The sequence below is a fragment of the Pseudoliparis swirei genome, chromosome 2, assembly GCF_029220125.1.
Source record: "Pseudoliparis swirei isolate HS2019 ecotype Mariana Trench chromosome 2, NWPU_hadal_v1, whole genome shotgun sequence".
Taxonomy (NCBI): domain Eukaryota; kingdom Metazoa; phylum Chordata; class Actinopteri; order Perciformes; family Liparidae; genus Pseudoliparis; species Pseudoliparis swirei.
In genome coordinates this window covers 24,150,275-24,166,486 of record NC_079389.1, presented here as the reverse complement: position 1 = coordinate 24,166,486, position 16,212 = coordinate 24,150,275, and the positions used below count along the sequence as shown (strand labels likewise).

The 16,212-nt window shown below is 49.0% G+C and overlaps 2 protein-coding genes across 2 annotated transcripts in view; both read right to left on the bottom strand.

Annotated features, from left to right (window-relative positions):
* The window catches only part of tspearb (thrombospondin-type laminin G domain and EAR repeats b), a 28,723-nt gene extending 28,363 nt beyond the window's left edge, over positions 1 to 360 (bottom strand). The window contains exon 1 of the mRNA XM_056432700.1: positions 264 to 360. Coding sequence (XP_056288675.1) covers positions 264 to 342 — 79 coding nt within the window. The 5' untranslated portion in view covers positions 343 to 360. The remainder of the gene's footprint in view (positions 1 to 263) is intronic.
* Positions 361 to 1,834: 1,474 nt separating this feature from the next.
* ube2g2 (ubiquitin-conjugating enzyme E2G 2 (UBC7 homolog, yeast)) lies at positions 1,835 to 15,976 on the bottom strand. Its single transcript, XM_056432675.1, has 6 exons — positions 15,722 to 15,976; positions 13,728 to 13,763; positions 10,801 to 10,846; positions 3,700 to 3,818; positions 3,145 to 3,285; positions 1,835 to 2,711 (listed from the first exon to the last, which is right to left on the bottom strand). Exons 1-6 carry the CDS (start codon positions 15,762 to 15,764, stop codon positions 2,599 to 2,601), a joined length of 498 nt encoding a protein of 165 aa, XP_056288650.1. The 5' UTR covers positions 15,765 to 15,976; the 3' UTR covers positions 1,835 to 2,598.
* Positions 15,977 to 16,212: the final 236 nt, after the last annotated feature.

The window sequence follows — 16,212 nt, the reverse complement described above, 5'->3', positions numbered from 1 at the left end:
TAGCCTACTGGGTGAAAATAATCTCAGAAAATAAAACACATTTTTATTGAACAATGTTTTGGTAAACCCAGTTCTCCAATTCTGTTTTTATACTTTTTAATAAAATCATAACTTTAATATGTAAACTAGGTTTAGTGTAAGCACTGCTGCTTTGGGGCTTTGGTTGAGCTCTGCTAACACTTTCCACCCATTTACAGTCTTTGTGCTAAGTTAGGCTAAACTTGTCTTTCAATGATAACATTGACTCTTCTTGGTCCTCGTACCTGTACAGGGTCTCTGGCTCCGGACTCCGGCGGTGAGCATCAGCCAGGTGAGCAGCAGGGAGCGGCACGCTAACATCATGCCACGACGCGGGTTCGATTCCGCCTCACCGGTCCATCTTCCAGCTGCGCACCAGGACCGGATCCTTCACCTTTTAACCCTGAGAGACACACCAGGGGTCTTTAGGGGGGGAGTGGGTCTTTAAAGGGGACTCCAGGTCTTTAGGGGGGGAGTGGGTCTTTAAAGGGGACTCCAGGTCTTTAGGGGGGACAGTGGGTCTTTAAAGGGGACTCCAGGTCTTTAGGAGGGACTACAGGTAAACAGATGTGAACCTGATGATTAATTTGATGCATTTTCTTTCCACAGGTTTTGTGCTAAATCACATGACAAAATAAACAATGAGGTCATGTGATCATCCGTTAGTTAAATACATACAACACATATTTAAAGTATCAAATATCATCTCAAGGAAGTGATTCATAAAGCAATAAAAGATGAAGGAGACGCTTAGTGAGGACACGCCCCCTTTAAAGACGGATTAGGACACGCCCCCTTTAAAGAGGACAGAAACCAGAGGCATCAGATGAAATCTTCAGAAGATCTGTAGAATAATCAATAATCAATAATCGAAAGAATTCAAACCAGAGCCGGTCATCAATGGATCCGGTGGGGAGTTAAAGGTCCAGGACTGGAAGGACACCTGGACCCTGAAGGTCTCAACTGAAGCTGCTTCTGTTCAAATGAAGAATCAAACCTGGTTCAGAGGTCAGAGGTCATCCAGCCGGCGGGTCTGATCCTGGACCAGCTCGGGCTCCGGTGGAGAACTTCTTCTGGACCATGTCCTGAAACCTCCCGGACCGAACCAGAACTCAGCTTTTTCTCCCCAGAATATAATAATTAAAATAAGAACAAAACTTCTTCATCCAGTAAGAATCTGATCGACCCTCCAGGCTGATGAAGAGGTCCTCTGTCCGCTGCTGCTGCTGCAGACTGACCAGGTGAGACTGAGGAGAGAGAGGTTCACCGGCAGCGGGGCGGGCTCGCTCGCCCTCATTTACATAGAGAAGAGAGGGGAGGGGGGCCTTGGGGGGGGGGGGGGTCGTTGTCTTGATGTCACTTAGTGGATCAGTCTGTGGGTTTTGAGCCTCAGGGAGCACAGCGCCACCTGCTGGTGACCACCGGTCAGAACACTGAATATTCTTTATGTTCAGTTTCAGATCATAATAACATCCTATGAATACAGCAGCTGATGTGTGCGTCTCACTCACACATAACAGTATCTGTGTAAACACTCACTAATGGCCCGTCTGTGTTTCTTCTTTTATGGTGTTTTTGTTGGAGGCAAGTCGAGACAGGAAGTACACAGTCTCACTCTATCATTCTCTCTCACACACACGTGAGGTATTCAAGCTGCTGCGCTCTCTGGATACTACATTACCCATGAGCCTCAGCTGTAGTTTCCAGTCTGTTGTCCTAGTACTGTTCCTGCAGTAGGATAAACTCGTCTCACTGTGACCTCGTAGTCCTGTTCCTGTTGGAGTTAGTGATCAATAAGTGAGAATCAGACACTGTGTTCTTTTCCACTCAGTTTATTCTTTCAAAATAAAAGACAAATTAAAAGAAACTGTCGCCTGTACCTTTAAGAGCAGACGGGCACGTCCAGCGCCACTAAAAACAAGCTCCTCTGAACCTTCAGATAAAGTGCATTAAGTCCAACTGAGAGAAGCTGAAGGAGCTCCTGATCATCATCATCATCTTCATCTCCTCCACCACAATAAAACCAGCTGATCAGACGACAGCAGCAGGAAGCATCGGCACATCCTCCGTTGCATCTAAACCCAAAACGTCCCGGTACTCTGACATGTTGAGTTTAAATACAAGTCTGTGTACTCCGAGTACTCGGAGTACTGAGAGTACTCGGAGTACTGAGAGTACTCTCAGTACTCTCAGTACTCTGAAATGAAAACATGTTTAATAATCAGTAAAACACTGACCGCAGATTCTCTGAACTCCGTGATGAAGTTTTATTGTGAAAGGGTCGTCCTTCACCTCACTGACTTCCTACAAGACAACCTTTAGAATTCTCTATTGGTCAATTTATAATATTCTATTTATATTGATTAGTGTTAAATTAACCAAATGTCCTGTAACAATAATAATGAAGAAGAAGCTGGCAGCCCCACCGATGATGTCAGAGGCTTTTCTTCTTCTCCCCTCTTAAATTTGAAGTTTTGCGTTGCTCCTGACTGAAGTCCATCGGGGAATAGATCCTCCTCCTGCGTGGTGTCGGGTGTCGGGTGTCGCTCCCCGGGTGTTCCTGAAGCACCCGGCGCGGCTCTAGAGACCCAGAGACTTGCGCACCACGTTCTGGGCCAGCTTGTAGAACTGCTCCCGGTCCTCACGCCACATCTTAGAGGCGTCCACATTGGCCCCGCTCTCATCGTTGGGCTCTGAGGGGGGGGAGAAACACAAGGAAACAGGCATTAGTCAAGCTCAATGAAGTGAAGCATGATGGGTAATGTACCTGCTAGCATACTGAATGAAGTGAAGCATGATGTGAATGTATGTTGGTGGTGGGGGAGGGGCCGTAGGCGCTGATTGGCTGCCACGCTTCTGTCAGTCTGCCCCAGGGCAGCTGTGGCTACTGATGTAGCTCCACCACCACCGGGATGACTGTGTGTATGACTACTGGACTCTGGACTGTAAAGCGACTTTGGGTATTTAGAAAAGCGCTATATAAAAATTGAATATTATTATTATTTATTAAAATTGAATGTTATTATGATGGGTAATGTACCTGCCAGCATGCTGAATGAAGTGAAGCATGATGGGTAACGTACCTGCCAGCATGCTGAATGAAGTGAAGCATGATGGGTAACGTACCTGCCAGCATGCTGACTACAGACAGCAGGATCTTCTCCACGCTCTGGACTGGACTCCAGCGCTCCGCGCTGCTCTCGTAGCCCATGGGGTCGTCTCCTGGCGCGTGAAGGATGGAGATGCACACCCGGCCGTCCGCGTAGACTACGGGAGGAGGAAGTGGTTAGCATCAAACAGGAAGTGGCGCTCTGCGGTCCAGAACCACTCAGTGTGGTTGAGTTCTAAAGCAAAGACGCCTTTCTCTCTGAACTGTGTTTGTCCTCTGAGGAGCAGAGAGATCAGAGGACCTGAGGGTGTTATCAGCTGAGATCAGCTTCCTGTCATGGAGGTACTTCAAGAATATAAAGTATCCGCTCTGTTTCATCTTCATCTGCTGCTGTGGGTGGAGGATCATCTGAGGGCCACACTGCCGTCTGTGATGATGATGAGGGGGTCCCGTCCTCTAATCAGGACGGAGCGTGCTCAGACCGTGACATCATCGCTCAGTCCAGTAATCACAGCGCTAATGACAGCTCGCTAACGGCGAGCTAACGGGTTTGAGGTCACGTGACCACTTACTGTTGGGGTGGAACATGTCGCAGGTGAACCTCATCTTCGGAGGACTGAGAGGATAGTCGGACGGGAAGCTGAGCACGGCTGGGAACACGCCTCCTTCAAAACAGGTATCCTGAGGACCCCTGAAACACAAGAGAACCGGGTTAGAACCCTGGGGGGTTCTTAATGTCCAGAACCGAACCGCTCAGGAGAGCCACAAAACCGTAATACACAGCATGGAGGAGGTTCTAGCAGCTCTTTAGATGGTGCTAGCCTACCTTTAGGAGGTTCTAGCAGCTCTTTAGATGGTGCTAGCCTACCTTTAGGAGGTTCTAGAAGCTCTTTAGATGGTGCTAGCCTACCTTTAGGAGGTTCTAGCAGCTCTTTAGATGGTTCTAGCCTACCTTTAGGAGGTTCTAGAAGCTCTTTAGATAGTGCTAGCCTACCTTTAGGAGGTTCTAGCAGCTCTTTAGATGGTGCTAACCTACCTTTAGGAGGTTCTAGCAGCTCTTTAGATGGTTCTAGCCTACCTTTAGGAGGTTCTAGAAGCTCTTTAGATAGTGCTAGCCTACCTTTAGGAGGTTCTAGCAGCTCTTTAGATGGTGCTAGCCTACCTTTAGGATGTTCCAGCAGCTCTTTAGATGGTTCTAGCCTACCTTTAGGAGGTTCTAGCAGCTCTTTAGATGGTTCTAGCATACCTTTAGGAGGTTCTAGCAGCTCTTTAGATGGTTCTAGCCTACCTTTAGGAGGTTCTAGCAGCTCTTTAGATGGTTCTAGCCTACCTTTAGGAGGTTCTAGCAGCTCTTTAGATAGTGCTAGCCTACCTTTAGGAGGTTCTAGCAGCTCTTTAGATGGTTCTAGCATACCTTTAGGAGGTTCTAGCAGCTCTTTAGATAGTGCTAGCCTACCTTTAGGAGGTTCTAGCAGCTCTTTAGATGGTTCTAGCCTACCTTTAGGAGGTTCTAGCAGCTCTTTAGATGGTTCTAGCAGCTCTTTAGATGGTTCTAGCCTACCTTTAGGAGGTTCTAGCAGCTCTTTAGATAGTGCTAGCCTACCTTTAGGAGGTTCTAGCAGCTCTTTAGATGGTTCTAGCAGCTCTTTAGATGGTTCTAGCAGCTCTTTAGATGGTTCTAGCAGCTCTTTAGATGGTGCTAGCCTACCTTTAGGAGGTTCTAGCAGCTCTTTAGATAGTGCTAGCCTACCTTTAGGAGGTTCTAGCAGCTCTTTAGATGGTTCTAGCAGCTCTTTAGATGGTTCTAGCCTACCTTTAGGAGGTTCTAGCAGCTCTTTAGATGGTTCTAGCCTACCTTTAGGAGGTTCTAGCAGCTCTTTAGATAGTGCTAGCCTATCTTTAGGAGGTTCTAGTTAGGGATGCTCCGATCTGATCGGCGCCGATCCATATCGGCCGATATTCCCATTATCAGTTTTGATAGGCCGATCAAACTTGGCCGATCAGATGACATAAAATCTGCGAGAACGACTATCAGAGTTTCAGTCGCGGCGCATCGCAACGGAGACAATGCGCCTGGCGAGGGCCGGCAGAGGTCAGAGGTCAACGAGGGGATCCTCACGCACCGAGCGGCGTCCCCGTCCCCCGAGTTATATCACTGCGGTCAACTCAGCCGACTCTCACATGTCTGCCCCTATAGACTGATGTTCACGGTAAACACATTCGATCGGGAGCGCGCGAGGGTTTTGATAAAGTTAGCGGAAGAATTCACGTGACATCGGTTTTTCAAAATAAGATGTCGACAAATCATACACTAACATATAAAAGTAAACAATGAACTGATTTAGTATCTTTATAGATCGTTTGAGATTTAGCTTAAATTCTGCTAACATTAAAACATTTTTACTTTACCAAGGAAGAGTTTATAAAAAGTCAGATTTGTGTGTTAAAAAAAGTCCTGTATATAGATTTCCCCAAGAGTTCCAGGAAATGAATGATGCAGATGTGTTCCATACATATCTGAAGTCCCCTACACTGGCAAATCAATTTTAATGTATCAATTAGGACATTTTTCAAAGTAAAATTCCTAAATGTTTAAAGAAATCGGTCATTTTTTAAATGTTTGAGGCGCTCTAGATATGTTTTCCCTCAGAGTCCCAGGCAACGACTGATGCAGATCAGAATCAGAATCAGAATCAGTTTTATTGCCAGGAATGTTTTCACAAACAAACGAGGATTTTTTTTTGGTGGAAGGTGCAACATTTTGGACATGACAAACAAACAACAATCAACACGACAGAAAGACAACAAATAATGTGAAGTGTTTGGGTGTGTGCTTCAAGTGGTGTGTTTTAGTTAAAGTGCATGTTAAAGTGACGTGTGTGGAGGAGGGAAGAAGAAGGAGGAGGGAGGAGGAGTGAGGAGGAGGAGGAAGAGGAAGGAGCGGGAAGAAGGAGGAGAGAGGAAGGTGGAAGAAGAGGTGGTAGTCCTGGGGGTGACAGTCAGTCAGTCCCGGGTCCATTGATGAGCCCGACCGCCGGGAAAAAGCTTTTGGTGTGGCGGGTGGTCTTGGTCATGATGGACGCAGCCTCCTCCCGAGGAGGGACTCGAACAGGAGTGTCCAGGGTGGGAGGGTCAGCGACAATCTTTTGGCCCGCTTCAGTGACCTGGAAGTGAACAGGACCTGGAGGAAGGCAGATTGCAACCGATAACCCTCTCGGCCGAGCGGATGATGCTCTGCAGCCTGCGCTTGTCTTTGGCTGTGGCTGCAGGGTGCCAGACGGTGATGGAGGAGCAGATGATGGACTCAACGATGGCCGTGTAGAATTGTACCATCATTCTCCCTGGCAGGTTTAATTTCCTCAGCTGCCTCAGGAAGAACATCCTCTGCTGGGCCTTCTTGGTGATGGAGCCGATGTTCAGCTCCCACTTGAGGTCCTGGGAGATGATGGAGCCCAGGAAGCGGTAGGACTCCACAGCGTCGACGGGGGAGTCACACAGGATGAGAGGGGGGGTGGGGCTGCATTCCTCCTGAAATCCACAACCATCTCCACTGTCTTTAGAGCGTTGAGCTCCAGGTTGTTCTGGCTGCACCAGGTCACCAGGTGGTCAGTCTCCCACCTGTAGGCGGTCTCGTCCCCACCAGAGATGAGTCCAATGAGGGTGGTGTCATCCGCGAACTTTAGGAGCTTGACGGACTGGTGACTGGAGGTGCAGCTGTTGGTGTACAGGAGAACAGCAGAGGGAGAGAACACAGCCTTGGGGAACCCGTGCTGGTGGTCCGGGAGCCTGAGATGTGTTTCCCCAGCCTCACGTGCTGCTTCCTGTCGGTCAGGAAGTCTGTGATCCACCTGCAGGTGGAGTCGGGCACGTGCAGCTGGGAGAGCTTGTCCTGCAGCAGGGACGCGATGATTGTATTGAAAGCAGAGCTGAAGTCCACAAACAGGATCCTGGCGTAGGTTCCTGGGGAGTCCAGATGCTGGAGGATGTAGTGAAGGGCCATGTTGACTGCATCGTCTACAGACCTGTTGGCTCTGTAGGCGAACTGCAGGGGGTCCAGGAGTGGGTCGGTGATGGTCTTGAGGTGTGACAGGACCAAGCGTTCAAAGGACTTCATGACCACAGAGGTCAGGGCGACGGGCCTGTAGTCATTGAGTCCTGTGATCTTGGGTTTTTGGGGACGAGGATGATGGTGGAGGCCTTGAAGCAGGCTGGAACGTGGCATGTCTCCAGGGAGGTGTTGAAGATGTCGGTGAACACCGGAGACAGCTGGTCAGCACAGTGCTTCAGGGTGGAGGGGGAGACGGAGTCCGGGCCCGCTGCTTTTTAAACAGCCTGTTGACGGCTCTCTCCAGGATGACGAGGGTCGTCGCTGAGTTGATGGAGGGTGCTCCAGAGGTGTGAGCCCCTGATGGGCTGGGGGAGGGTGGGCTGATGGTCTGTGGCTTGTTGATGGGGCTGTGGGGGATGGTCTCAGGACTGCTCCATTGTCTTTCAAAGCGGCAGTAGAACTCATTTAGCTCGTCTGCCAGAAGCACATTGTTCATGGAGTGGGGTGATTTGGGCTTGTAGTTGGTGATCTGCCTGAGCCCTCTCCAGACAGAAGCAGAGTCGTTTGCTGAGAGCTGCTGTTGCAGTTTCTCAGAGTACAGACGTTAGCATCTCTCACCGCCTTGCTAAACCTGTATTTGGACTCTGTGTACAGGTCCTTGTCCCCACTCCTGAATGCCTGGTCCTTCTGCAGTCTTAGCTTCCTGAGCTCCGCTGTGAACCAGGGTTTGTCGTTGTTATAACTCACCCTGGAGCTGGATGGAATACAGCTGTCCTCACAGAAGCTGATGTAGGAAGTTACAGCCTCTGTGTACTCATCCAGGCTGTTGGTAGCAGTCCTGAAGACATCCCAGTCAGTACAGTCCAAGCACGCCCGTAGATCCTCTAGAGCCTCACTGGTCCACTTCTTGAACTTCCTCACCACAGGTTTGCAGAGCTTTAGTCTCTGCCTGTATGAGGGAATCAGATGAACCATGATGTGGTCAGAGTTTCCCAGTGCAGCTCGAGGGACGGCGTGATAGGCCCTGCTGATTGTTGTGTAGCAGTGGTCCAGAATGCTCTTCTCTCTAGTAGGGCATTTAATTAACTGTCTATATTTAGGGAGTTCGTGGCTGAGGTTTCCTTTGTTAAAATCCCAGTACAATAACTAAAGAGTCCGGGAAGGTCCGCTCCACACACCGTATCTGTTCAGCGAGGGTCCGCTGTGCCTCGTGCACGTTCCCCTGCGGCGGCATGTAAACTCCGGCCAGGATGAATGAAGCGAACTCACGTGGGGAGTAGAAGGGTTTGCAGTGAATGATAAAGATTCCAGGTCCGTCGAACAGTGCTGTAGGATCACCGTTACGTCGTTGCACCAGCCGTTGTTGAGGTAAAAGCAGATTCCTCCACCCTTTGCTTTTCCGGAGAGCTCCGTGTCCCGGTCCGCTCGGAACAGCTGGAAGCCAGCGAGCTGGAGCGCAGAGTCTGGTATCGATCCACTAAGCCATGATTCCGTAAAGCACAGGACGGAGGATGAGGAGAAGTCTCTGTCTCTCCCCACCAGCAGCTGGAGTTCGTCCAGTTTGTTGCACAGTGAGCGGACGTTGGAGAGAAATATGCCCGGCAGCGCTGTACGAGATCCCGTTTCCGTAGCCGCATAAGCGCCCTGAGCGCTTCCTCTCCGGGCGTCTCACCGCGTGGCGAAGGTGAGCACACCTTTACAAGAATGTCCAGTAACTCCACAGAAGTTAAAACGTTGGAAATAAATCCGCTGAAGATGTTTCATATGTGATCTATGAGCTCTTCTCTGGTGAAGAGAGCATCTGACAAAAAAGAAAAACAACAAAAAACAAAAAAAACAAAAAACACGGCGGCGGCACGGCCGGCGCCATCAGGGCGCCAGAATAGATGTGTTATGTGACCCCCCCGACTTCCCCTAGCCTGGCAATCAAACATATTTACTGTCGCAATTAAGAGATTTTTCAAATTTAAAGTCCTAAATGTTTAAAGAAAAAAGGTAATTTCTTTAATGTTTGAGGTGCTTTATATATTTATTTCCTCATAGTCCGAGGCAATGATGCTACACAATAAATAGAATGCTTCAATCAACACCGTGATTGGTATTATCGGATCGGCAGATACTGATTTCGGTGATCGGCACCAAAAAACCTGATCGGAGCATCTCTAGTTCTAGGAGTTCTTTAGATGGTTCTAGCCTACCTTTAGGAGGTTCCAGCAGCTCTTTAGATGGTTCTAGCCTACCTTTAGGAGGTTCTAAGGATCCTTGGTGAAGATCTAGCGATCCTTTCAGTGGTTTCATCGGTCCCCACAGAGGTTCTAGTAGCTCTTTCAATAGTTCTTTACATGGGTTTGTGGTCAAAAGGGGGTTCTAGTGGTCCTTGAAGATAATCTATGGTTCCTTTGGGAGGTCACAGCTGTGTGTAGCCGTCCTTTAGGACATGTTGGGTTCCTCGGGGAGTCTGACGGGAGCTTCACCCGATTGCCGTCTCAGGTAATTATGGGATGTGGCGTGGATGAGGTCACACGGTTAAATTGAAGGGCCGCCTGAAGCTGCTGGCACGCCAACGTTCTAAACAACCGCAGGAACCCGTCTGGGTTCACAACCTCTAGAGACTTCCGTGATATGAAACCCGAATGACAACAAACAGATTCAGAAACAACACGATGTGAGAACAAGTCCGAATTCAAGTTGAGTGATTTCTCCAAAAGACGAAAAAACAACTTGAACTTGTTTTCTGAATGAAGTTGGATCAGCGCTCAGCTAACAATGTGTAGGGAACAGAGGGGTTCTGCTGGTTCTCAGTCCGTTGGGTTCTTTAGGGAAAGAGAAGGTTCTAGTGGTTATCAGTCCACTGGTGTCTTGAGGGAACAGAAGTTCCAACAGCCCATTGGGTTCTACTGGTTCTTCAGCGAACAGAGGGGGTTCTAGTGGTTCTCAGTCCATTGGGTTCTTTAGGGAAGAGAAAACTGATCTATAACTTGAGATCAATGAACTTGTTGCTTCTCGTCTACAACTGACTGTCCACAAGCCCCCTGCTGGTCTGTGGGGGAGTAGCGCCCCCTGCTGGCAGCTCTCTTTAACATAAACAGGTGAACAGACATTCTCAGCATTTCTCAATTCAAAGTACACGAGGACAGACTTGTGTTCTTTTGGAGTCTGGTCTTGGGAGTCCAGACTCCGGAGGACGGTCTTTCTGTGATTGGAGCAGCAGCTGACTTGTCGACGTCACCACATCAGCTGTTCTTGCTCCTGGGTTTACTCTAATTAGTCACTGTAAATTATTTTTTACAGTCAAATAAACAAAACATTCTAAAATTACATTCCGTGACTCAACAACAGTAGTATTTATAAAAAGTCAACTGTCAGTTTATTTTCTCCTCCGCTACTGTTTCCGGTGAAATGCATTCTGGGACGCACAAGTCTCCTCTGATGCATTCTGGGTAAAGTGGGAGGATCAAGTCACATCCGGGCATTTTGACCGTGCTTTGCGAGAAGCGAACTTTTAATGTGAACATGTACTCGGGCTGAGACTGATGACGAGACACGAGGAGAGGAAAGTACGCACAAGTACGCTGATTGAGAAACGCCGATAGTCTCCAGGGCGACCAGGTGGACCTGTACTCACATGATGAGCGCCTCCCACTCAAAGAAGTTCTCCTCGTTGGCTGGACCTGCAGAAACAAACCGGGTCACTGAGTGAGAAGCTTTTTACATTTTATTCATCTGGAACAACACAAAACACTAAATATGTAAAGCTTAACAAACACCAGTACAGAAACACTACCACTTTAGTCCACAGGGGGCTCCATAACCAACACTACCACTTTAGTCCACAGGGGGCGCCATAACCAACACTACCACTTTAGTCCACAGGGGGCACCAGAACCAACACTACCACTTTAGTCCACAGGGGGCACCAGAACCAACACTACCGCTTTAGTCCACAGGGGGCGCCAGAACCAACACTACCACTTTAGTCCACAGGGGGCGCCAGAACCAACACTACCACTTTAGTCCACAGGGGGCGACAGCACCAACACTACCACTTTAGTCCACAGGGGGCACCAGAACCAACACTACCACTTTAGTCCACAGGGGGCTCCATAACCAACACTACCACTTTAGTCCACAGGGGGCACCAGAACCAACACTACCACTTTAGTCCACAGGGGCACCAGAACCAACACTACCACTTTAGTCCACAGGGGCACCAGAACCAACACTACCACTTTAGTCCACAGGGGCACCAGAACCAACACTACCACTTTAGTCCACAGGGGCACCAGAACCAACACTACCACTTTAGTCCACAGGGGCACCAGAACCAACACTACCACTTTAGTCCACAGGGGCACCAGAACCAACACTACCACTTTAGTCCACAGGGGCATCAGAACCAACACAACCACTTTAGTCCACAGGGGCACCAGAACCAACACTACCACTTTAGTCCACAGGGGCACCAGAACCAACACTACCACTTTAGACCACAGGGGGCACCAGAACCAACACTACCACTTTAGTCCACAGGGGGCATCAGAACCAACACTACCACTTTAGTCCACAGGGGGCCAGAACCAACACTACCACTTTAGTCCACAGGGGGCGCCAGAACCAACACTACCACTTTAGTCCACAGGGGGCAGAACCAACACTACCACTTCAGACCACAGGGGCCACCAGAACCAACACTACCACTTTAGTCCACAGGGGCCCAGAACCAACACTACCGCTTTAGCCCACAGGGTGCACCAGAACCAACGGTACCACTTTAGTCCACAGCGCGCTCCAGAACCAACCCAAACTCTTTAGTCCACAGGGGGCACCAGAACCAACACTACCACTTTAGTCCACAGGGGCACCAGAACCAACACTACCACTTTAGTCCACAGGGGCACCAGAACCAACACTACCACTTTAGTCCACAGGGGCACCAGAACCAACACTACCACTTTAGTCCACAGGGGCACCAGAACCAACACTACCACTTTAGTCCACAGGGGCACCAGAACCAACACTACCACTTTAGTCCACAGGGGCGCCAGAACCAACACTACCACTTTAGTCCACAGGGGCACCAGAACCAACACTACCACTTTAGTCCACAGGGGCACCAGAACCAACACTACCACTTTAGTCCACAGGGGCACCAGAACCAACACTACCACTTTAGTCCACAGGGGCACCAGAACCAACACTACCACTTTAGTCCACAGGGGCACCAGAACCAACACTACCACTTTAGTCCACAGGGGCACCAGAACCAACACTACCACTTTAGTCCACAGGGGCACCAGAACCAACACTACCACTTTAGTCCACAGGGGGCACCATAACCAACACTACCACTTTAGTCCACAGGGGAACCAGAACCAACACTACCACTTTAGTCCACAGGGGAACCAGAACCAACACTACCACTTTGGTCCACGAGGGAACCAGAACCAACACTACCACTGTAGTCCACAGGGGGCACCAGAACCAACACTACCACTTTAGTCCACAGGGGGGAACCAGAACCAACACTACCACTTTAGTCCACAGGGGGGCACCAGAACCAACACTACCACTTTAGTCCACAGGGGGCACCAGAACCAACACTACCACTTTAGTCCACAGGGGGCAGAACCAACACTACCACTTTAGTCCACAGGGGGCAGCAGAACCAACACTACCACTTTAGTCCACAGGGGGCACCAGAACCAACACTACCACTTTAGTCCACAGGGGGCACCAGAACCAACACTACCACTTTAGTCCACAGGGGGCACCAGAACCAACACTACCACTTTAGTCCACAGGGGGCACCAGAACCAACACTACCACTTTAGTCCACAGGGGCATCAGAACCAACAATACCACTATAGTCCACAGGGGCACCAGAACCAACACTACCACTTTAGTCCACAGGGGCACCAGAACCAACACTACCACTTTAGTCCACAGGGGCACCAGAACCAACACTACCACTTTAGTCCACAGGGGCACCAGAACCAACACTACCACTTTAGTCCACAGGGGCACCAGAACCAACACTACCACTTTAGTCCACAGGGGCACCAGAACCAACACTACCACTTTAGTCCACAGGGGCACCAGAACCAACACTACCACTTTAGTCCACAGGGGCACCAGAACCAACACTACCACTTTAGTCCACAGGGGTCACCAGAACCAACACTACCACTTTAGTCCACAGGGGGCACCAGAACCAACACTACCACTTTAGTCCACAGGGGGCGCCAGAACCAACACTACCGCTTTAGTCCACAGGGGGCATCAGAACCAACACTACCACTTTAGTCCACAGGGGGCACCAGAACCAACACTACCACTTTAGTCCACAGGGGGCACCAGAACCAACACTACCACTTTAGTCCACAGGGGGCAGCAGAACCAACACTACCACTTTAGTCCACAGGGGGCAGCAGAACCAATACTCATGAAATAAAACTGAAACCCTTTAAAATGTGATGTTTTATTCATAGAACACTTCAAACCAACATTGAAGACATTTAAAGATGATGTCATCGCAGGTAGAACAGGTCTCACCTGCTACGATGCCCTCGGGTGGGTTGAGTGTGAGCTCTGGAACACAAACACACAGGTTAGCATGATGTCACCCTACAGTGACCTCTGACCTCTGGCTACATGTAAACGGTGATTGTGTTGTTGTGTAAACACTAGCGAACAAACACTGAGCTAACAGTCTAATGTCTGCTAGCTCACAGACATTAGCCGTTTGTTAGCTCGGTGTCTGAGCCAGCGTCAGTTGAGGAGATTGATGCTGCTTAAAGAATACTTTAACACTACCGGTCACAAGTCGATGTTTGTTGATGACTTCGTCAGAGAGATACGGAGCTAGTTATGGCTGCTACGTTAGCTGTGATTACAAGCTAGTGTCCGTTAGATCCCAGCTAGTGTGTTAGCTCCAAACTAGTGTCTGTGAGACATTAGTTCACATACATTAGTTCACAGACACTAGTTCACAGACACTAGCTCACAGACACTAGCCCACAGACACTAGCCCACAGACACTAGCTCACAGACACTAGCCCACAGACACTAGCCCACAGACACTAGCTCACAGACACAAGTTCACAGACACTAGCTCACAGACACTAGTTCACAGACACTAGCTCACAGACACTAGCTCACAGACACTAGCCCACAGACACTAGCCCACAGACACTAGCTCACAGACACAAGTTCACAGACACTAGCTCACAGACACAAGTTCACAGACACTAGCTCACAGACACTAGCTCACAGACACTAGCTCACAGACACTAGCTCACATAAAATATACACTTATTTTCCTCAAGGGAGGGAATTTTCTCTCGCATTTAACCATCTCTCCTTAGTTACTTAAGGGGTTCAGTGCCTTGCTCAAGGATACAGACTGCAGCTAATGGGAGACACTGGATTGAACCCACAGGGCCACTGAAGGACGGCCCTCTTACCCCACTGAGCTAAAGCCGCCCTACACTAGTCCACAGACACTAGCTCACAGACACTAGTTCACAGACACTAGCTCACAGACACTAGCTCACAGACACTAGCCCACAGACACTAGCTCACAGACACTAGTTCACAGACACTAGCTCACAGACACTAGTTCACAGACACTAGCTCACAGACACTAGCTCACAGACACTAGCTCACAGACACTAGCTCACAGACACTAGCTCACAGACACTAGCTCACAGACACTAGTTCACAGACACTAGTTCACAGACACTAGCTCACAGACACTAGTCCACAGACACTAGCTCACATACACTAGCTCACATACACTAGTTCACAGACACTAGCTCACAGACACTAGTTCACAGACACTAGCTCACAGACACTAGTCCACAGACACTAGCTCACATACACTAGCTCACAGACACTAGCTCACAGACACTAGCTCACAGACACTAGCTCACAGACACTAGCTCACAGACACTAGCTCACAGACACTAGTTCACAGACACTAGCTCACAGACACTAGTCCACAGACACTAGCTCACAGACACTAGCTCACAGACACTAGTTCACAGACACTAGCTCACAGACACTAGCTCACAGACACTAGCTCACAGACACTAGCTCACAGACACTAGCTCACAGACACTAGCTCACAGACACTAGTTCACAGACACTAGCTCACAGACACTAGCTCACAGACACTAGCTCACAGACACTAGCTCACAGACACTAGCTCACAGACACTAGTTCACAGACACTAGCTCACAGACACTAGCTCACAGACACTAGTTCACAGACACTAGCTCACAGACACTAGCTCACAGACACTAGCTCACAGACACTAGGCCACAGACACTAGCTCACAGACACTAGCTCACAGACATTAGCTCCTAGCTAAAGTAGCAGCCATAACCAGCTCCATATATATAGCTCTCCGATGACGTCATCAACAAACATCGTTGCAGTTCACGTTTCTAAAGTGTTCTTTCAGCAGCTTCGATCTGTGTTGAAATGCGCGAGCGACACTAAATGTGCCGTTTCCTGAATGTAGTCCGGTGCAGCGGACCACTCACGTTTATACTCCGCCATGAGCCTCTTCAGCGCGGTGCCGGCCATCGCGCTCTACCGGGGACGGTAGAAGAAGAAGAAGAAGAAGAACAAGAACAAGAAGAAGTATACCGGGACCGCAACGAGGAAGAAGTCTATCGGGGACAACCGAAGAAGAAGAAGTCACCTCCGTGTTTTACTGCCTTTCCCCCCCCACTCTGCCACGAATCTGTCGCCACAGCTGATGCGCATGCGCGTTTCGTGTTGTTTGTGTAAAAGTATCCGCTGACTCCGCCCCCTGGTGGCGAACAACTGCTATTACTCCTTTATAATTATAATGTAAGTATATCAGTTAACTTAAAAATCTAATTTACAGTATTATCATCGCTGGATATTTTCATTGAAAACAATAAATAATATAAGTTATATTCATGTATGTGTGTGTATTGCTTATTTATCAAATTTATACATCGCATAGTACAATATATATATATTAAGAATTTATTAGCAAAGTAAT

What these genes read in the sequence shown, in the direction of transcription:
- ube2g2 (XM_056432675.1), bottom strand. Translation starts at nt 15,764, where the DNA reads ATGGCCGGCACCGCGCTGAAGAGGCTCATGGCGGAGTATAAAC. An exon ending in GCTCATGGCGGAGTATAAAC is followed by an intron (nt 13,764 to 15,721) that starts GTGAGTGGTCCG and finishes TTTGTGTTCCAG; the next exon opens with AGCTCACACTCAACCCACCC. An exon ending in CGACATGTTCCACCCCAACA is followed by an intron (nt 3,286 to 3,699) that starts GTAAGTGGTCAC and finishes CTCCTCCCGTAG; the next exon opens with TCTACGCGGACGGCCGGGTG.